Source organism: Lepidochelys olivacea (genome assembly GCF_965140295.1).
Source record: "Lepidochelys olivacea isolate rLepOli2 genome assembly, chromosome: 1".
Lineage (NCBI taxonomy): Eukaryota > Metazoa > Chordata > Testudines > Cheloniidae > Lepidochelys > Lepidochelys olivacea.
In genome coordinates, this window is record NC_140411.1 from 206,496,536 (window position 1) to 206,518,850 (window position 22,315).

The 22,315-nt window shown below is 44.5% G+C and overlaps 1 protein-coding gene across 4 annotated transcripts; it reads left to right on the top strand.

Moving 5' to 3' along the window:
• The first annotated feature begins 3,031 nt into the window (after window positions 1-3,031).
• LOC311514809 (beta-1,4-galactosyltransferase 3-like) lies at window positions 3,032-21,890 on the top strand. 4 transcript variants are annotated; one of them, XM_084617503.1, is made up of 7 exons: window positions 3,032-3,049; window positions 3,886-4,379; window positions 12,257-12,492; window positions 14,183-14,373; window positions 15,551-15,673; window positions 19,456-19,560; window positions 21,095-21,890. In XM_084617503.1, the coding sequence occupies exons 2-7, from the start codon at window positions 4,142-4,144 to the stop codon at window positions 21,255-21,257; spliced, it is 1,056 nt and encodes a 351-aa protein (XP_084473629.1). In that variant the 5' UTR covers window positions 3,032-3,049; window positions 3,886-4,141; the 3' UTR covers window positions 21,258-21,890. The 4 variants fall into 4 exon arrangements, with proteins under 4 accessions (XP_084473629.1, XP_084473626.1, XP_084473628.1 ...); XM_084617500.1 differs by lacking the exon at window positions 3,032-3,049 and adding an exon at window positions 3,107-3,211; XM_084617502.1 differs by lacking the exon at window positions 3,032-3,049 and adding an exon at window positions 3,184-3,260.
• Window positions 21,891-22,315: the final 425 nt, after the last annotated feature.

The window sequence follows — 22,315 nt, forward strand, 5'->3', positions numbered from 1 at the left end:
ACCGCTATTCCTACCTACATGCCTCCAGCTTTCACCCTGACCACACCACACGATCCATTGTCTACAGCCAAGCTCTGCAATACAACCGCATTGTCTCTGTCTGAGGGGTTGGAGCAAAACACCTACAAGATCTCTATCAAGCATTTTTACAACAATACCCACCTGCGGAAGTGAAGAAACAGATTGATAGAGCAAGAAGAGTTCCCAGAAGTCACCTACTACAGGACAGGCCTAACAAAGAAAACAACAGAACGCCACTAGCCGTCACCTTCAGCCCCCAACTAAAACCCCTGCAACGCATTATCAAGGATCTACAACCTATCCTGAAGGATGACCCAACACTCTCACAAATCTTGGGAGACAGGCCAGTCCTTGCCTACAGACAGCCCCGCAACCTGAAGCAAATACTCACCAGCAACCACATACCACACAACAGAACCACTAACCCAGGAACCTATCCTTGCAACAAAGCCCATTGCCAACTGTGCCCACATATCTATTCAGGGGACACCATCACAGGGCCTAATAACATCAGCCATACTATCAGAGACTCATTCACTTGCACATCCACCAATGTGATATATGCCATCATGTGCCAGCAATGCCATGTACATTGGTCAAACTGGACAGTCTCTACGTAAAAAAGACTAAATGGACACAAATCTGACATCAGGAATCATAACGTTCATAAACCAGTCTGAGAACACTTCAATCTCTGTCATGCGATTACAGACATGAAAGTTGCGATATTACAACAAAAAAAACTTCAAAACCAGACTCCAGCGAGAGACTGTTGAATTGGAATTAATTTGCAAATTGGATACAATTAACTTGGGCTTGAATAGAGACTGGGAGTGGCTAAGTCATTATGCAAGGTAGCCTATTTCCCCTTGTTTTTTCCTACCCTCCCCCAACATTCTTGTTAAACCCTGGATTTGTGCTGGAAATGGCCCACCTTGATTATCACACACATTGTAAGGAGAGTGATCACTTTAGATAAGCTATTACCAGCAGGGGAGTGGGGTGGGGGGGGGCGGGGGGAGAAAACCTTTTGTAGTGGTAAACACCCATTTTTTCATGCTTTGTGTGTATAAAAAATCTTCTGTACTTTCCACAGTATGCATCCGATTAAGTGAGCTGTAGCTCACAAAAGCTTATGCTCAAATAAATTGAGCAGTTTCTAAGGTGCCACAAATACTCTTTTTGCAAATACAGACTAACACAGCTGTTACTCTGAAACCTAGTATCCTTCTGGCACTAAAGCAATCCTAGAGTAAGTGATAAAAATGAATCCATAATTTAGTGGGAGCAGTATTGCCAACTTATGATTTTATCATGAGTTTTGTGATATTTGGTGTTTTTCTTAAAACTCCATGTAGCAAAGCAACAACTCAGTGTGGCACCACCTACTGGTCATCCTGGGAATTAGCTTAACTCCAGCTTCAGAGCACCATCAGCAGGCCAGTGGCTCACCATCAGCAGGCCCCTCCCCAGACCCCTTTACCCTGGGGTTCTACCCACTGCTGTACCCCTACACACTGAGTCTCCCCTCCCAGGGGAACCCCCAACCCTCTACACCCACCTTACCTCAGTGGCTACTGCCAGTCATCATCTAGCCTCCTCTCACTGGGGAGAACTGCAATCTGCAAAGGCAACTCATTACTGGCAAAGGGGTCAGACTAGCTGCCTCTGCCTAACCCCAGGTTGCAGTTCAGCAAACCCACTACCTGCTTTGGCCTTTAACAAGGCCCACAGCCTAGGGATTTACTAGGCTAGAGCTCCCCAGCTCCTCTTACCTTTCCCTAGCTCTACTCCTAGACAGCCAGGTCCTTCTCTCTTTACACCTAGAGAGAGACTCTACCCCAGCTCCGCCCTAAGCCCTTATAACAGGGCCAGGTGTGGCCTGATTGGGGCGTGGCCCCAGCTGTGGCTGCTTCCCCAATCAGCCTAGCTTTTTCCTCTGGAGTGGGTAACTGCCCCACTACACTCTAGCTGTGGGAATCATGTGATTACATGAGCCTCCCAGCTTTCTTTTCTTTTTTTCCCCCAGTAAGTTTTTAGCCCTTATGATCACAGAGATAAGCTTGAAAACAGGAAGCTAGTGCACACTAAAGGCTCCAAAACCAGAAGATAAATAAAATGAAATCTAAACCTTATTTTATGTTCAGTCCAGTGGTACTGAAAGTAGGAGTGCTGTGGGTGCTGTCACACACCTGCTGGCTTGAAGTACTAACAACAAACACCAAATACATGATTTCCATTGTATCCATCAGCACCTCCACTATAAAAATTGTTCCAGCACCTCGGTTCAACCAGGCTCATGATTTTTGGAGGCCTGACTCTTGATTTTGAATGCTCAGGCATGGCATTCTTGTGACGGCTCGGGTGTTGTTATACCACCTACTCACAGCAGGATTAGACCATCCAGCCTGGTGCTCATGTCTCGTTGTGCCCATTCCCCCCCCCCCAGCCCTCTCCGGGGTGGGAGGGCCTAGTGAAGGGCTCCATCATAATAGCACACTAGCTGGCAATTCTGTATAATGACAGGTTGCAGAGTAACAGCCGTGTTAGTCTGTATTCGCAAAAAGAACAGGAGGACCTGTGGCACCTTAGAGACTAACTAATTTATTTAAGTGGGCTGTAGCGCACGAAAGCTCATGCTCAAATAAATTGGTTAGTCTCTAAGGTGCCACAGGTCCTCCTGTTCTTTTTGCGAATTCTGTATAAGTGTTTCTCGGTGCCTTTCAGCCTGGGATGGGCCCGTCCCAGTGTCATGGGTTTAGCACAGGCCGTGATGGGGCCTGATATACATAGTCAGCCCGCGGGCCCCACATCTATAACCACATGTGGTTACCCCTTTCAATCTGGAGGGTTACCCCCTAAAGACCACCGCCCCCATCCCAGCATGCACTGTTCTATCTGAGTGCAAGGGGCAGGGGGGGTCTTCTACCTACACTGGGGAATTTTAATCCCTCGCTCGCGTTGCATGCTGGGAGCTGTAGTCCCTGAAGAGCCGCCTTGCAGGCTGGGCGTTGTGGTCTCGCATCGAGTATGAGGCGGCGCGGATCGGGTCTATTTTATGCAAATTACAGGAGCGAGACCGGGGGGCGGTTTTACGGGGAGTGGGCGCGGCCCGGGAAGGGGGCGTGGCCAGCGCGGCGAGCGGCGGCGCTGGCAGTTTAGCGGGGGCGCGTGCTGCCTCTTCGGGCAGGTGAGGGGCTTTCTGCGGTGCCGCCCGGACTCCTGGGTTCGCTCTGGCGGTGAGGGGAGACAGGCGACGGCCCTTCCCGTACCAGCTCCCGCCGCTGGCGAGGGGGGTGGTCGCTGCGGCCCCTCCCGTAACCCAGCGCCGGGGGGCTCGGGAAGCAGCCGCTAGGGCTGCCCTAAGGCCCCGCAGGCCGCTCCGACACCCCCCCCCCCGCATGGGGGGTGTATCCGCCCTGGACTCTCCTCCCCCCCGCCCGCCTCTGACTGGAGTCGTCTCCTCACGCAGCTGCTGACTGTGTAGACGCTCCGATTCGGGCGTCAGCGCGCCGCGTTCTCCTGGAGTTGGATCCGGAGTGAAACCCGGCCGCGCTATGGCGGGATCGGAGCGTCCACACAGGGAGCCGCCCGGCGTGGGGACGAGCCCGAACTCCCCTCGCCTTAAGGCGCGGCTCGCTCCGGGTCTGTGCGGCCTGGCTGCCGCCAGCCAGCTCTCGCCCGCAAAGGGGGCTCACCCCGTGTTTGGTTTTCTGCCGTGGCAGGGAGCGGGCTACTGATGGGAAGGCAGACCCGGCCTGGCCCTAGTATACCAGAAGTTGACTGTCCGTGGTAATTAGTAGGGAAACTGGCAGACATCCTGTGGTGGAATTACTGTAGCAAGTTGTCTTTTCTCTTTATTAGCTGTGCAGATTGAATGTTGACGAAGAATGAAGAGGGATGCACAGAAGATCGCTAAAGTTTAGCAGTTTGGACTGCACATAACCGAAACCATGCTTGAAATATGCGCTGCAGTCAAAAGACGTTAATTGTTTTGCTGAGCCCTTTGGAGAGGACAAGCATTCTTACTTAAACAAATGTAGCCCTGAAGTTAAAATGTGAAGTTGTTCTAGAGAATTAAACTCTCAGCAAGACTAGTTCCAGTGGATGGCCTAAAACCATGTCCCTGTCTCGTGTTGAAAATCCTTGTTTTCTGCTCTTTCTAGCTGTATTTCAAGCCATATTTATCCTGATTTTGTACCGAGGTGGAGCATCAAGTGTGTTTCGGGGATTTTTAGATGCACCTCAGCCCTGGGATTACTCAAAAACACAGGATGTGTATACAAACCTCAGCTTGTTCACCCGAGCTCCTAATGAAGAAACTATGCCATATTGCACAGCCCAGTCACCGATATTTGGTATGTATAAACTGCTAGTGTCTGAACTAGTGCATCAGTGTAATAACACTTTTCACTTTACAAAAGTGAAACATATTTGTCAATAATTTACTATAGTGTTTGAAGCTTCTACTAACATTTCCACTCTGGGGTTAAATTAATCTCTCCCTTTCATCCTAAATCTAGATACTGGAAATTTTACTGAGTCTTGACTGTGTCAGGTGCTATCAAACAGTGCAGATGGTTTTGTTCAGTGTATGCTTAGGCCCTGTTTATGCTAAACTTCACAGTGTGCTTGTAACCAGCTCTAGCTGGTTACGTCGTATACGCTAAATAGGTGGTGTGTGGGTGGTTTTGTTTTTTTTGTCAACACATAACATAGTTAATACACAGGTTTCAGAGTAGCAGCCATGTTAGTCTGTATTCGCAAAAAGAAAAGGAGGACTTGTGGCACCTTAGAGACTAACAAAACACAGTAACCATGGCAGCTAAGTGTTTTACATTCCTAGAGGCCTTGACTGGCCCATATTCTTATTGCCAGTTTGTAATGCTGTTGTTTTGCTGTTTGGAGAGGACCTTTGTGTACACAAGGAAATTCTGAAAGTTTTCCAGCAGTGGAGTAGGTAGCACTGTAACTGCTGCAGTACAAGCTATAGTGTAGATTGGGTGCTATGCAATATTTTCCAGTGTCATCTAGCCTTTCTCAGACTTCTGCCTGATTGCAAAATTACCTGCATCCAATCAGGTAGAACTCTGAGACAGGCTAGATGACACTGGTTTTAAAAAATAAACTGCTTGTTTCACTGTTGGTAGCACTCATTCAGCTACATCACATGTTCCAATCTGGAAACGTTTTTACATTTCCTAACTGCTTGTGTAACCAGTTTAGCCAGTCCTCCCAGCTCTGTGTGGTAGGGCACCGCAGTCTATTGCCCCCGTGCTGCAAATGCCATAATCTGTGTACGTCTTTCATGTACAATAGCCACTGCTGAGGCACGAGATGATAGCTGCCCAGATATTCTGAGATGTAGTGACGCAAATGCGATCAGGCAGCATGGCAAGAGGGGACACACAACCTTGCTTCACACATAATTGTGTTCTGTTTAATGTGTGGGCACAACACCGCTGTCATGAACAGTTGCCTGGTTTAGTTAGAAAACATGGATTTACTCATCTGGCTGGGCATTTAAACTAGCTCTACAGGGGTTATAACAATATTTGATCATCCTTTGTTTCTCCCTCTGCCACCACACTGCCTGTGTTTATTTCATTTAATCTCTGTGACAATGTGCATGGTTTCTCACTCGTGTTGTATTGCTTGTATGCCTCAATCCTCTCTTGGAAACAGCCACTTCTGTGAACAACTCTCCTCGTGGCCATTGAAATAATTGTCCGTTAGCCTACTGGCACAGATGTCAGTTATTATTTCTTGAGGTGTAGAGCGGACTAGAGCTCACTGATTCACTTAAGGGGGCCTGGATAGATAGTAAAAATTTTAAGTCGCTATGAGCCAAGTTGTAGACTAGCGAATGGACGCTTGCACTCACTTTCAGCAAACCCTAACAAAAATCCTCCTCTCTTAAAAGGCTTTCTTTAAATAGGAGGCTTTACTTTATCTTTAACCTCCAAACAAACGGTGAGCACTGTACAACTTGCCTTTCAGCCATCAGAGAATAATGTTTTCTATGGAGCTACCAAAATGAGAGCAAATTAAAGAAGGAGTTTAAATAGATTAAATACTCTAGAGTAATTAGCATTTATGGAAACCTCTTGAGGAAACTAGAATTATAATGTTGTTTCAAATGCACGCTGCAGGAAGCAACCTGGTGTGGTGTTGGAACAGCTGCAGTGTGTGAAATAAGATTCTGCTTTAGTTTACTAACTTTCTAAACAATAACACTTTTTTAGTGCATAAAAAGAAATTTGTTTCTCCAGATACTCATGATCTATTGTGTTCAAACCTCATCCAAATGAACTCTTTTAAATGTATGCTACTGTAAAAGGCATTTACTCTCCTCCTTAGAACTAAAATAGATACACAAATTATTTATTAATAAAAACCTCTCTCAAGAGTCCCATTGAAATTAAAAACATCATATATGGAATAGAATATCTGTCCTTCCAATACTTATTTCATAGTCTCCATTAAATAAGACTTCAAATGTAATTCTTGAAGCTCCAAGTTAGAGACTGGTAATAGGTCACTTTGGGCCTGATCCAAATCCCTCTGAGGTCAATGGAAAGACTCCCATACCCATGGGCTTTGGATTAGGCCTTCTATGAAGTGTAGCCCTTTCTCTATTTATGTGTGTGGTAAATGTTCAGTGTCTTCATTACTATACGGAACAAGTAACTTTATTTCCATCTTGAAGATTGTCTAAGCAAAAGTCCGATGCCTGCTATTTCTTTTTTTTTTTTTTTTTTGTCTAACCTACAGTTGTATGCTCAACTTGAGCCCAGTCAAACTGAATCCATCTATTTATCATTTAACTTCAAAGTCCTGTGTTTTTGCACCTTGCTTGTAATATTAGATTAGATTTGTATGATTAGATTTAGCTCTGGAAAACTTGATAGGTCAAATTTCCTCCCTCATGTACCTGCTGAATTAAATGGGTTTATACCAGGAGCAGACTTGGTCCAATGTCTTTGAAAATAGTCCCTCCTCCTTACTCCCATCTGTCATAGCCTTCTTGGGAGCATGACCATCTGCTATGGTACTAGTGAGTGGTCCCTGCAGTTGTGTCAAACTGATACTTTTCTATTAGGGTTCGTACTTTTGTTTTGTATTTAAAGGGGAAAAAATAGGCAAGGGCATTTCTATGAATTGGGGTTAAGCCTTTAGCTGCAGTTGAGAGACCTAGCTTGGACACACTTCTGGATTCGGCCCATTCTCCATCATTAGGATTTGGTGCTTTAGCTAATGCTCCTTTACCGCTTCTTATTCCCTCATCTAAACAATGTGGGCTTGTCTATATGGGGAAATGTACTGGCAGAACTATACCAGAATAATTGTACCAGTACAGTGACATAACTGGTGATATACCAGTGCACTAGAGTGACCACCTTTTCAAAAGGCAAAAGTGGGACACATGCAGGAGCCCTGCCCACCGCCGTGGCCCAGGCCAAGCTAGAGCCGGGAAGTAGTAAGAGCCACCCAGGGAGCTTGGTCCGCTGTGGTCTCAGGCACCCCGTCCTGAACAGGTAGAGGGTCAGGAGCTCCCCACAACAGCCCAGGCTCCCTGAAAGGTTCTTACTACTGCCCGGCTCTGGCTGCTGGGGGGGCGAGGGGGGATGAAGGCCCACCTTGGTCGTGTCGTGTTGGGTGTCATCCCCCCCACCCCACCCCGCACGCGCGCGCACACACAAGGAAGAGGTTGGCGCCACCCCGGAATCTTGGGCAGCCGTGGAGTGACGCCGCAGTAAATCCAAGACACATGCTGTCCTGGAGTCATTCACACCAGGACTTGAACTCTGCATTTCGGGACTGTCCTGCCCAATTCAGGACAGGTGGTCACCCTACAGTATGCTGATGTAACTGCACATGTGGACACTCTTACTTTGGATTCAGGGTGTCCACACAGGGAGTTATACCAGTATAACTATAGTGGTATAAAGAAAAGGAGTACTTGTCTAACATGGCTGTTACTCTGAAACCTATAGTGGTATAGTCATACTGGTATAGTTCTATCAATAAATTTCCCCATGAGGACAAGCTATTTCCATTCAGGGTAGTGCTTACATCTAATTGTTTAAGTTCCCCTTTGACAGGTTGAATCATGCAGATCTTGCTGATGGCAAAACTTCTGTTGAAGTCAATGGTGTTGCATCCACTTACACCAGATTAAATGTGTACCAAGAGGACCGTTGTAAGGTCATCTGATCCTAAGGTGTGCACACTCGAGGTCTGAAAGGTCTCACATTTCCCTCGAAATGAATTCGATTCAGCCAAATCCAGCAAAAACCTCTCAGTTTGAACGCATTGCCTAATAAGTAAAGCAGGCTGAGAATATGTCCTGCAGTGGTGCTGATGAGCTAAAGGGATGGGCTGGGGGGCTCTGGTTTTTATATATGCAGCTTGTCATAAATATAAAGGGAAGGGTAAACCCCTTTGAAATCCCTCCTGGCCAGGGGAAAGCTCCTCTCACCTGTAAAGGGTTAAGAAGCTAAAGGTAACCTCGCTGGCACCTGACCAAAATGACCAATGAGGAGACAAGATACTTTCAAAAGCTGGGAGGAGGGAGAGAAACAAAGGGTCTGTGTGTCTGTCTATATGCTGGTCTTTGTCGGGGATAGACCAGGAATGGAGTCTTAGAACTTTTAGTAAGTAATCTAGCTAGGTATGTGTTAGATTATGATTTCTTTAAATGGCTGAGAAAAGAATTGTGCTGAATAGAATAACTATTTCTGTCTGTGTATCTTTTTTGTAACTTAAGGTTTTGCCTAGAGGGGTTCTCTATGTTTTTGAATCTAATTACCCTGTAAGATATCTACCATCCTGATTTTACAGGGGGGATTTCTTTATTTCTATTTACTTCTATTTTTATTAAAAGTCTTCTTGTAAGAAAACTGAATGCTTTTTCATTGTTCTCAGATCCAAGGGTTTGGGTCTGTGGTCACCTATGCAAATTGGTGAGGCTTTTTATCCAACATTTCCCAGGAAAAGGGGGGTGCAAGTGTTGGGAGGATTGTTCATTGTTCTTAAGATCCAAGGGTCTGGGTCTGTAGTCACCTAGGCAAATTGGTGAGGCTTTTTACCAAACCTTGTCCAGGAAGTAAGGTGGAAGGTTTTGGGAAGTATTTTGGGGGGAAAGACGCATCCAAACAGCTCTTCCCCAGTAACCAGTATTAGTTTGGTGGTGGTAGCGGCCAGTCCAAGGACAACGGGTGGAATATTTTGTACCTTGGGGGAAGTTTTGACCTAAGCTGGTAAAGATAAGCTTAGGAGGTTTTTCATGCGGGTCCCCACATCTGTACCCTAGAGTTCAGAGTGGGGGAGGAACCTTGACACAGCTAGAAGCTTCCTGTTCTGGTTGACCATTATACGTCTCTAAACATGGTTAAAAGATTCTTTTCCATGTAATGTTAGATACAGAGCAAAGGCTCAGGAAGCTTTGGGGCCATAACACTTTATAGATTTTGATTCAGTAGTACTCTAACCTGTTTGTTCTGCAAATCATTTCATAAGTAATGTGATTCAAGAGAGGATCTCCTACCTGAACTCCTCGCTGCTTGCCTTTGTTACATTCTGTCAGCCAGTGGTGGTCAAGGGAGCACAGGTTGGAAGCATGGTCTTTATGTAAATAGTGTCGTCTGAGAGCGAATGAGTGATAGTGGGCGGGGCAAGAGCGTCTTACTTCCTTCTATGGTACAAGAGTGCACTGTGCTCAGCGCCCTGTCTTCTGTGGCAGCAGAGTTTGCTATGGAATTCATCCTTTACCATGGAATTGTGCTCCAGAATCTGAATGTTGATTGAAAAATAAAATATTGTTTATAGCACTCATGGTTGTAGAGAGAACTTTGAAAATGTAAATTGATGAAGTGCTGTCTGCACAAGTGTTCAGAGAGCTGAAATAATAGCTCTGAAAGGTGTGAACTAATCCATTCATTTTAACTGTGGACTATGGCATTTTTTCAGTACTTCTGCCCTGAAATTTGTTGGTTTTGCTCCTGTTGGACCACAATGATTTTTCTGTCTACCTGCTCTGCAGAGAACCGTATGCAGCTGCCTTTACTTTCCCCACAAGAGGGAGTTCGTTGCATTACAGTGCTTGCTCCCTATGCTGTTCCATGGAGCTAGGAGGCAGGGGTTAGGGACCCAGACCTGAAGTCCAGCTTGCAGCCAGGGAGTGTGGGGGAGCCAGAAGTGCTTAGGGATACGAGCCATAGATGCAGCTTACAGGCTTCCTTTCTTTTCTCCCCATGTGTGCCAGGGAAAGAAGCAGGTTCTGAGCTAGGTTGCTTGAACAACATTATAGGAACTGAAGAGCCACATGGCCAGGAGAGCATGACAAACAACTTTATTCTCTAAAATAATCATGGTCGGAAAATGCTTCCAAAATTCATCTATGAGCCGTGGGGGTGGAAGAACAAAAATGTAAGAATACTGCATGTCAGTAGAATAAATTAAGGTTGATTTTTAGAAAGCAGGAGTTGCTGTTGTGGAATTTACAGATTGGCGCTACTGAATTTAGTCCTGCAGTATGCAGGGCCCTGATTATACTGAAAAAAACACCATCTCTTTTTTAAAAAAAAAAAAACAAAAAACAAAAAACCTCATACCCTTTGTTGTTGTGACTCCCATAAATGCAACTGAATCTGAATATAGACACATTTTGTTAGTATCGCTTAGACAAATGCCAACTGACACTGGAGCAATAGTTAGTACTTACATATGAAAACAGTTACTTTAACTTTTTTTGTTTTAAATATAAAAACAGTATAATAGAAATGTACAGATTAAAAACAATAATGGAATGAAGTGTTTTGTTTTTAAAGACAGAAGCTGAGAGTTCCATAGAAGCAGCTAATACAATCATAGTAATCACCTAGCCATGGTAGGTATGATCTCGAGCTGTTCCTCCATAGCATAGTTACCTGAAGAACAGCCATTCTGTTTGTTGCAATTAAGCAAACATGGCAGCAGTTGGTTAGGAAAATTCTTGGTAACAGAGTCAAAAATCAGAGTTCTCCATTAGGTTTCAGAGTGGTAGCTGTGTTAGTCTGTATCCGCAAAAAGAACGAGGAGCGCTTGTGGCACCTTTTAGTCTCTAAGGTGCCACAAGTACTCCTAGTTCTCCATTAGTTAGATATCTGGTTCCTTGATTTTTAAATAAGTAGGAAAGCTTTGGGTTTCATCGGGGGCGGGCGGGAGAAGAAGCCACCAAAATCATTGGAGCTCATACTGTCCTGCTGTAGCAAACAGGTGTATTGTGAGGCTGAATTTATGAATCTTTACAAAGCCTTTGTATTTTTCACCTTCCTCTGCAGCGTGGGGCATGGGTCACTTGCTGGAGGATTCTCTGCACCTTGAAGTCTTTAAACCACGATTTGAGGACTTCAGTAGCTCAGACATAAGTTAGGGGTTTGTTACAGGAGTTGGTGGGTGAGATTCCGTGACCTACGTTGTGCAGGAGGTCAGACTAGATGATCATAATGGTCCCTTCTGACCTTAAAGTCTATGATTCTATTTGTAAAGTAGCAATGGTCTGATTTCCTGACACTAAAAAGGTGGCAAAGCCCATTCTCACAACAGAATGGACTGAGAGCTGGCTGTGAACTCTGAAAGGAGGAAATATTCCACCTACTACTAAATATCAGATTGCCCTTAGAACAGAAGGGGAACTTATCTTTGGGTGGCATGGGCTGCCGTGAGAGAAAGTGCCCCTGCTCCCTTTAAGTTCTGTTTTCTCCAAAATAGTTTCTTTGTAGTCACTACGATTCCTCCAGACCACTTTGTCCTTGAGCCCTTGCCTGAAATGAGGCATTGATCAATAAATGGGAAAAGGTAGTAAAGAAGGCAGATATGATTGTAGAAGAGTAGTTGGAGAAACAACCATCCTGCAATGATAAATATCTTGCCTTTTGTCGAGACTCCCTTGTGGTCTGCTTACACAAGGTACTTCACAGGAGTCTGGGTCTTCTCTTCTAATGTGAGTGAAGAACAGCAAATGTCGAAAGAACAGGACTGTGGATCAGCCCACTGAAAGGCCTCCCTTGTGGATTCCAAACCGTAATGTGATAGATGCCCAGTATACTGCTCCCTGTTGGGTATAGCTCAAGTGTTTCCAGCAGTAGAAGTATGAGGTTTTATTCTGATGAATTTGAGGTTGAACCAAATCACTGTTCAAATCCACCAAATTTTCACTTTTCTCTCCCCCCCCCTTCCCTCGTTCTTACAGTTGGTCCATTAACCATCACCTTCAATGCATTCCCCAGTGAAAGAAGGATAATAAAAAAAAATCCCTTTGTTCGGTTTGGAGGCTGCTATAGCCCTCCTCACTGCCTGGCTCGCTACAAATCAGCCATCATTGTACCACACAAGAACCAGGAGAAGCACCTACGACACCTTCTCTATTATCTACATCCCTTCCTGCAGCGCCAACAGCTTCACTACAGCATCTACTTGATTCACCAGGTAAATCAAAACCATGTGTGTCTATCACTGCTGCTGAGATTTCCAGTTAAGGCAGGGGTGGGCAAACTTTGTGGCCTGAGGGCCACATCTGGGTATGGAAATTGTATGGCAGGCCATGAATGCTCATGAAATTGGGGGTTGGGGTGCGGGAGGGCGTGAGGGCTCTGGAGTGGGGCCAGAAATGAGTTCAGGGTGTGGGAGGGGGCTCCAGGCTGAGGCAGGGGATTGGGAGGGGGGGAGGTGAGGGCTCCGTCTGGAGGTGTGGGCTCTGGGGTGGGGCTGGGTATGAGGGGTTGGGCATGCAGGAGGGTGCTCTGGGCTGGTACCAAGAGGGTGGGAGAGGGATCAGGGCTGGGGCAGGGGGTTGGGGCGTGGGAGGGGATCAGAGGTGCAGGCTCTGGGCAGTGCTTACCTCAAGCAGCTCCTGGAAGCAGCAGCATGTCCATGCTCCGGCTCCTACGCGGAGGCACGGCCAAGCAGCTCTGCGCCCTGCCCCATCCGCAGGCACTGTCCCTGCAGCTCCCATTGGCCTTGGTTCCCAGCCAATGGCCTTGGTTCCCAGCTAATGGGAGCTGGGGGGGTGTTGCTTGGGGCAGCAGGCGGAGCCCCCTGGCTGCCCATACATGTAAGAGCTGGAGGGGGGACATGCTGCTGCTGCTGCTGCTTCTGGGGGCCGCACGGAGTCATAGCACGCGCAGAGCAGGGAAAGCCCCCCACCCTGCTCCCTCGCTGGAGCGGGGTAAGCCCTGGACCCTCCTCCCCAGTGGGAGCTTGAGGGCCGGATTAAAACATCTGAAGCACTGGATGCGGGCCCCAGGCCGTAGTTTGTCCACCTCTGAGTTAAGGAGTGGTTTGGCTGTAAATGAAAAGTGGAGACACAATTTTCCCCCACCATGAGAAATATGGAGTTTGTGAATATGAACGTACAATGGCACATAATTAACCCACTCTCTTTGTATCTCTAAAGCACTTATTGTATCTTAGCACTAGATACTGTTCCATGTTTGTTTTTTGGAGGGAGAAATTTAAAGGGTGATAATCTTTCCTGCGAAAGAGGACTGAATATGGCGCTTCTCAAGTTCATTGGAGCTGCTTCTGAGTCAGTCAGAAGGAGGTGCCAGAGTGAAATCGGATATCTTTACTGTCTGCCTAGACAAGAGTGAGATACAAACTCTGATTTGATCCTGCTCTGGGTCACACCTACGTAGGCCAAACAGTTGGTGTTACTGATGAGTTCTGGTGTTGTGAAGGATCCCCAGAGAGGGGAAATTAACTAGTGGTGAAAACTGATGGCTAGTTAGGGAGTATCTTTCAATTGTATGTAACTAGCATATGTGTTCTGATTTTTGGCCTCTTTCTAAAGAGGGATGAGGGCAATAATCTCTGTGTGCAGGGAAGTATAGTTGAAGATCTACATTTAGTCTGCTACAGAGATTAGAATCCCTTTTCTCTTTATGCCCATGGGCAAAAGACTTCCAACTTCCCAAAGTTCATAGAGTTGCTAAGGCAGTAGGTCAGATTTTTAAAAGCATTTAAGGGACTTCTGAAAGCTTTTCCCAGCATCACTTGGTTCCAGTCTCACTCAAATTGAAATCCATGGGAGTTTTGTCATTGACTTCAGTGTGAGCAGCCTTAGACCCTTGAAGCCATTCTAGGAGTTGGTGAGTAAACTGTACGTTTTCTTTTCCAGGCTGGGAATGCTACTTTTAACCGAGCAAAGCTCCTTAACGTTGGTGTCCGGGAAGCCATGAAGGATGAGGACTGGGATTGTCTGCTCCTGCATGATGTGGACCTCATTCCTGAAAATGATTATAACCTCTATGTCTGTGATGAATACTACCCCAAACACATTGCCAGTGCCATAGACAAATTCCAGTACAGGTAAGGGTCTGCTTTTGGGATGGATGCTTTTGATGATCTTATAAGCAGTTCCTTTTCATGGAACATATAGTATAGCCTAGGACTGGACACTGAAGGATGTTACTTCAGTGTTTTCCCACCTGGGCGGCTGTTGCAGGAAGGGATGTGTCAGATTAGCTAGTCAAATGATTCCTGCCGCTCTCCCCATGCACCCATATTAAAACGGAAAGACAGATCCTTCCCCTAGATGAAGGATGGAGAGCATTAAGCAGAACAGAGCACAAATATGACATGCTTTTTGCTCACTTGCAAACTTAACACCATTAATTTGGGCTTGCATAGGGACTGGGAGTGGCTGGCTCACTAGAAAAGCAATTTTCCCTCTCTTGGTGTTGACACCTCCTCATCCACCCTTGTAAGGTAACTCCCTTCTCTTCATGTGCCAGTATATTTATGCCTGTATCTGTAATTCTCACTCCATGCATCTGAAGAAGTGGGGGTTTTTTACCCATGAAAAAACTTATACCCAAATAAATCTGTTAGTCTTTAAGGTGCCACTGGACTCCTTGTTGTAAATGTGACATGGTACTGCTGCTGAGTAGGAATCTGAACACTGAGATGTTGACGAAATCATAATCTACATCACTTTAAACAACTATGGCTTCCCTCCTCTGCAGCTATGTAATCATCATGGATCATTTTATGACATACCAGGGCAAACCCAGTCCTTTATGAGCCCCCACCCTTTTTTTTTTTTTTTTTTTTTTTTTTGCCTTCAGCAGCTATTCAAAGCAAACTGAAACTCATCTTCCTGTGATGGATGGCTAATTATTTTCTTTCCTTCTTCTGTGAGCAGAGTACGGTATTTCCCTCACAGTGGGGGGAAAAATGCCTGTCCATTGCAGAACAGTTAATCTCTGAATTTTGCTGGTTAGAAGGAATCTCAGCTGAATTTACCAGTCTGATCTTCCGTACTGAAGTCTTAATATCCCACTTATTCAGTGACTAAAACTTTCTACAGGTTATCTTTCTAGTTCAATACTTGCCACATAAATATGAAAGAACTATCATCCAGCTTCTTGTGCAATATAAGTACAATAAGCTGAGACCAAGATGCATGTGACTCATCACTGCAGTGTAAGACAGTTTGTAAAGTGACAAACTCTCCATTTTGACAATTTGTTCTTCTCTTCTCCAGTTTGCCATATTGGTCCTTTTTTGGAGGTGTGTCTGCTTTGACTCCAGAGCATTACATGAAGATAAATGGGTTTCCAAACACCTACTGGGGCAGTCGTGGTGAAGATGATGACATTGCTGCAAGGTACTAACGGATAGAACTGGGCCATTTAAAATAGAACTAAATATAAAAGTAACAACATATTGCATGGTCTCCATGAGCTAATAGGTTCTGGACAATTTTAATTTTATATAGTGCTATGATTCATAGATTCCAAGGCCAGAAGGGGCCATTATGATCACCTAGTCTGACCTCCTACTTAATACAAGCCACAGAACTCCCCCAAAATAATTCCTAGACCAGTGGTTCTCAACCAGAAATAAACCAGAGAGCAGGGCTGGCGCTAGTCACTGAGGCCTAGGGAAAAAAGCCGAAGCCCATGCCCCACTCCCTGGGGATGAAGTCTGAACCCTGACACATGGGGATGAAGCCAGCTTAGATTTGAGGAGCCCCCTGTGGCATGGGGCCTTGGGCAATTGCCCTGCTTTTTATCCCCCTAATGCTGGCCCTGGCTTTTAATCTACTGGATATGTAGAAAAACATTTTTTGTGGCACAGGTGGGCTGTGGAGTATTTTATAGCATGTTCGGGGGGAGGCTCAGAAAGAAAAAAGTTGAGAACACCTGTCCTAGACCATATCTGTTAGAAAAACATTCAATCTTGATTTAAAAATTGTCAGTGATGTAGACTCCACCACAGCCCTTAGTAAATTGTCCAATTGTTAATTACACTCATCATTAACAATTTACACCTTATTTCCAGTCCAGATTAATCCAGTGCCTGGAAGTTGAAACTAGACAGTTATACTTTCTCTGCTAGATTGAAGAGTCTGTTAAATATTTGTTCCCCATGGAGATACTTACAGACTGTAATGAAGTCCCCCCCCCTTAAAGCTAAACTATCAATAGATTGAGCTCTTTGAGCCTATCACTGTAAGGCATGTTTTGTAATGTTTTAACGATTCTGGTGGCTCTTCTCTGAATCTTCTCCAGTGTATCAACATCTTTCCAGAGTTCAGTTCTGGAGACATTAATTTCAGAATTGATGGTCAGGGCATGTTAGATCTAACTTCCTACTGTACAAAAGTGATACTTTAAACAAAATTAGAAGCTTTCTTCAGATAGCTTGGACTTCAGGAGCTAGATAATGTTGCATTGAATACCCCTGTGCTGTCTCTGGAGTTCTTCCAAGAGCTGTATAAACCACTAGTGACTGATAGTTGACTCTCACCAAAATTAATCATTCCATAGGAGAGAATACTAGGCTGACAAGGTAGAAAACCTAGAAGTTAGCTAGGGGATTTTAGGGAAGCTTTAGATTTAAAAATAGGAGGGGATTCAGGACATGGCATTTACCACCTGAAAGACTGTTTCAGTAAGTACACAGTATTTGGGGAGCTAGGAATCTGGATTCCTTACGTTACTATCTTTAAACTGTCAGACACGTAGTGACGTATCATAGAGCCTTAAATACCTATGAGTCAGTGTTGGCAAAATGTGATGTTTTGTTGCTAGGAAGGTGACGTGCTATGGGTGTGAATATAGAGCGTTTAATTCCAGCTGCTGTGCCCAGTGCAGCTCTGTAGAGTACAGAATAAAGACCCCTTGGCCTTGTCTACTCTAGCAAACATTGTAGCTGTAATTCACCAGTGGTACAGCTCTAGTAGCGGACATTGAGGCAAACTGTTGGGGAGGTTATACTACTCAGCTGGCAGTAAAAATCATACATTTATTTCCCGCTCTTACGCGGTGTGACAGGTTATGTAATTTTCAGTGGAACATTCTCTTCAGGGACTGTGGGAGTCTTCCCAAGCATTGTGCTCCTGAGAGTGGAAAGTTAGGTGTTTAAAAGTTAATTCCTTTGATCAGAGAAATCTTATTATAGGAACATAATTACTTTTAAAATTAAATGAAAGTACTATTTGATGATTGGAATATCAGGGTATAGTGCATCTTGAATTTCTAAAAACAAACAGAAGACCCACTCCAATGCTTTCTGCACTATTTCAGCTCTTAACGTGGGTCTCAAGTGGGGTGCCAGTGGTGAGACATGCCATACCAGAGTCCTGTGCATTAGGGTGCCCTTCCTTGTATTCCTTTATTTAAAAAAAAAAAATCTGTTCCAGGGGCACTGTTCGCTTGAGTAGACCCCAAAGCATACCTTCCTTGAAGGAAAGTAAATCTCTTGTGAGAATTATGTACTACAAATTGATAACCACATCCACTTGAGGGGCACATTGCAATTAGTGGTGGAGGCTAATAATGATTCTTTGTTCACCAACGTACAGGCATGTGTTTACAAAAGTTTGTAGTGATTTGTGGTGCCTCAATTTTTGAGTGACCAGCTTGAGACCCCTAAAAGAGAGCTGAGTTTTAGAAAGGACTGAGCACCTATGCTGTAGAACAGCAAAAATAAAACTGGAAATATGGCATGAATGCTTGCTGGCCTTGTCTTCTCTCTAAAGCTTTGTTATATTAAACACAACTGAAGAGCCAGGTTGGCCAATCAGTGCTGACCAGTTTTGCAGTCAGTACAGATGAAGCAAACTTGGGTTCAACAGCATCAGCTAGTTGTGTTTGAACCTTAATCTCAGGCACTAGTATCCTCCTCGTTCACCTCCTATGAGAAATGAGCTTCAATATCTGAACAGGAACCATTTAAGTATTAACATTAAGCACAGACCGTGTTTTGGGGTGTTTTATGCTAATTTTGTGGGTTTTTCATTGTTGCATTAACATAGCTTTTTGTATTTAAAGTTGCATTACTACAATTAGTCTTGCAACGCCAGACTAGAGTTCAACAGCAAAGTTAGCTCAGCTTTTTTGCAGTTGTCCATTTTTCTGTTTGAATGTGCAGTGTAATTAATGTATGGTTTGTTTTTTTTAATGCAGACATACAAACTTTTTTGCTACAGCCCAGGTTGAGGTAATGGTACTTTACCAAATGCTAAGACATACTCCCTTAATGAATTAATACCATTTCTGGGTTTATCTTTTGATAATTCTAGACTAAATTTAAATATTGTTGGCACTCTGGCCTTTCCCAAGGGCCTGGGAGCAGGACTATTGCAGTGCAGCTTGCTGCTATCTACCTCTAGCACTATCTCTAAAATGAAACTTTTAATGAAAGAAATTGAATAAAAAGAAGTTTCAAAGATGTTAATTTGCCAAACTAAACTGCCTAAATCTTCAGCAAATTAAACAAACATGGTAGGAGCAACGGGTCTGGCTATTGGAGCCTTTTCTGCACTTGAGATCTATCCAAAACTGGCAGTGATTCACTACAAGTGGTAGTAGCACTAGGAATAATTTTTTGTAAAGTTCCCTAGGCTGGGCATTCAGACACAGCAGTTGATACAGCCTCTGGAACTCTACTGCCCTAGGTCATCTGAATGGTAGCATAATGCACTGCTGCTGGCCTGCTCACATTTATGTACCACACTACTTCTAAGTAAAATAAGTGTTCCCATCACAGTCTCCATGAGTAGTGTCCATTAAGTCAGTGGTGCATTATGCCTAATTCAGGAGGTACCACTGAGTACCATAATCTTACTTCCTTTTCTTGAATTTGAAGTACTGTCTTTTCAGCCCTGTTGTATGTTTTGCTTCGGTTGCGTTTCTGCCAGGAAACATCTCTGTACGTTGTGTAGCCTAGAGCTGGTATTCATAGAATATCAGGGTTGGAAGGGACCTCAGGAGGTCATCTAGTCCAACCCCCTGCTCAAAGCAGGACCACCCCCTCAAGTACTGAACTCACAACCATGGGTTTAGCAGGCCAATGCTCAAACCACTGAGCTATCCCTCCCCCCCAAAAAAGTTTCATATTCTTGTATATAAACCTAGCTTTTGCTCTGTCTTCATTTTAAAGGATTCAGTTAGCAGGAATGAAAATAGTCAGGACCCCTATTCATCTTGGACGCTACAAAATGGTGGATCTTGAGCAACACACAGGGAGTGAAGAGCACCTAAGAAGGTAACTATTGTAGGAGGGCCCTGTCCTCATTTGTCCAAATTCCAGTGTGGCCATCCCTGGTCTGAAGAGCTTGCTGACTGAGTGCTAGCAACTTCCTCCTCATGCAGGGCAGAAAGCAGCTCCTTGGACTGTGCCTATCACTATCCTGCTTTTAAATGCTATTTAAAGAAACTGTCTCTGACTTTGTTCAGCACAGAGTTTGGGAAATTCACTGGGTGGAAGCATTTGCTTGATTTGTTTTGATTACAACTTTTAAATTTCTGCAGTCCTGCTGGCAGCCTCTGGACTCATGGATAAAAGAACATTTGTGATATCAGCAATATTGTCTGGTCAAAAGCCAATTACAACTGAACCTTACTTTCTTTCAGTGGTTATATTTTTAAAGTGTAGATGCTTTAATACTACTTCATCACATTGTTTGAAGTCCTTAGTAGTAAGCTCATTCTTTTGATTGGCAGTTGCTAGCAAGAGTTTTGTACAGAGCCTAGCATGGTGTGGTCCTGGCCCATGATTAGGGCTCCAGACACTACAGTAATAGTTTGTTAAAATATTCAGATGAAGAAACAAGACAACTTCCACATTAGTTACCTCAAGGTATCTTGGAAACATTAAGAATCAGCCTTGAAGCTTGTTCTCTTATGTTTTCCCTCCTCTCAAGATTTTTATGTACATCTCAGACAAAATAAGTCTTAAGATTTTATGTAACAAAGTATTATGCTAGCAGTAGACAAACACTAAGCTGTATGCAGACCCAGTGAAAATGTGAAATCGGAGCGCTGAATTCAGAAGACATGGGTAAGGTGAACCTTTATCTTTAACTTAAATCCCCAAGAACCTACTTACATACCAAGAGCTGGAGGAAGGTGTTTATGCTGGGGTGGAGGCTGTCTACATTGGCATCTCAGCCCTCCCACTTGCCTCATCCTTAAGACTAAGCTCTTTAACAGCTTCTCTCACATGTTCGCAAATCGACATACAGCCACCTGCATCTCCATTCTGCCTCTGAAATCCTCATTGCCACCTTTGCCTCCTCAAGCCCCATCTCTCCATGTTCCAACATGTGCAGTATGGTGCTGCCACTGCCTTTTCAGACCTACAGATCGGCATGGCCACATCATCCTTATACTCTCACATGCCACTGGTCCTCCCCATTCATTTCAGGCTCCAGTTCCAAACGGTCCTCGTTCATAAACACCACACAATTACTCCAGTCTCCTGCACCTCACAGTATGTCCCTGCTCCACTCTCTGCTCTTTCTGCTTGTCTAGAACAGGTTTCCTTTGTGCGAAGGAACAATCTGAGGTCTTTTGGTGGAACAGACTTTACCTGTAAAGCTGCTGCCACCTGGAACAGCTTCCCTATCTGCCTGTCTACATCTTACTTCAAGTGTTACCCAACAGTGCCTCTCTTCTCTCTGATTAAGCCACTTAATCATATTCACAAACAGAGTGTGTTGTGTATTTTTCAAGAGTTGTATTGTAACTGACTGGACAAAGATGGGAATATCTAACTACAGGTACTCTCCTCCCTTTAGGCCTGCTCCACTGCACAACACCAGAAAAACATGGAAGGATGATGGAATGAATTCTGTAGAGTTCAAACTCCTTTCAAGAAAGAAGCACCTTCTTTATACCAACATCACTGTGGACATTGGGAATGCTCCCACGCTGCCTCCAGAGGAGAAAAACAAAGAATAGAGCTTGAGCATTGGTATAGCACCTGAAAGTTGTGCAACACACGAGGTGCCAGCCTATAGTTAATCAGGAATCAGAGGTCTACGAAGATTGAGGAATTGTTTCCTGCTGTGCACTTCACCTTTTCTCCAAACATGTGAGGGTTAGAAGAAAAGTCTTCAGGAATGAGGCATGACCACTAATAGACTGGATTCAATTTATTGTAGAGAATCCCTTAAGCGCTGTAAAATGTGATGCTACTGAGCCAGCCTCCCCACACACACACACCCCCCACCCCCTTCCGTTGCAGCCTTGAGGAGTACATCCTTCATCACCAGACAACTCCACTCTAAGCTGTGTACTCTTAAATCAGCATGACCCATTAGCTGGATAGTTAGTTGAATGCCAGCTACATAACCTCTGCATATCCTACTGCTTACTGTTTTAAAATGGTAATTGGGATTAAACCCACTGAGGACATGTTCTGTGTTTTGTCTGAAAGCAACCTCAGTCCCGTCTCCCTGGAAAAGAGATTCTCTAGTTGCAATCTTTCTTGAAATAAGATTTTTTTTTCCATTAGTGTTAAATATTTCCCTTTCCAACTGTTACATTTGTAAATATTCTTCAGGAAGTTTAAATAAAAATTTTGGAAGTGAACAGCCATCTTATGGTTCCTGTTTTATGTGACCATTTGCTGTGTACGGGAGCTTCTCCACAGGAAGTCTAGCGGCTTGGTATAGCAGAAAGTTTTGTCTAGTCATCGTTAGAGCAGGAACCTGGGTTTGGGCCTCCTGCATTTTTTGTGCCTGCCAGCGCTGATCGAATTATAAATCTATTCACTTAGAACACTACTAGTCTCCCCTCAGCTGCAGGAATTGGTAGGGCTCTACCATATTCACAGTCTATTTTGGTCATTTTCAGAGTTATAGGATTTTTCAAATGGTAAATTTCATGATTTCAGCTATATACATCTGAAGTTTCATGGTGTTGTAATTGTAAGGGTCCTGACCCATAAAGGAGTTGTGGGGAGGTCGCAAGGTTATGGAAGGGGAAGTTGCAGAACTGCTAACCTTACTTCTGTG

Coding starts and splice junctions, on each gene's coding strand:
- LOC311514809 (XM_084617503.1), top strand. CDS start 4,142: ATGTCCCTGTCTCGTGTTGAAAATCCTTGTTTTCTGCTCTTTCTAGCT. Junction 15,674..19,455: donor GATGATGACATTGCTGCAAG/GTACTAACGGAT, acceptor TTCATTTTAAAG/GATTCAGTTAGCAGGAATGA. Junction 19,561..21,094: donor AGTGAAGAGCACCTAAGAAG/GTAACTATTGTA, acceptor TCCTCCCTTTAG/GCCTGCTCCACTGCACAACA.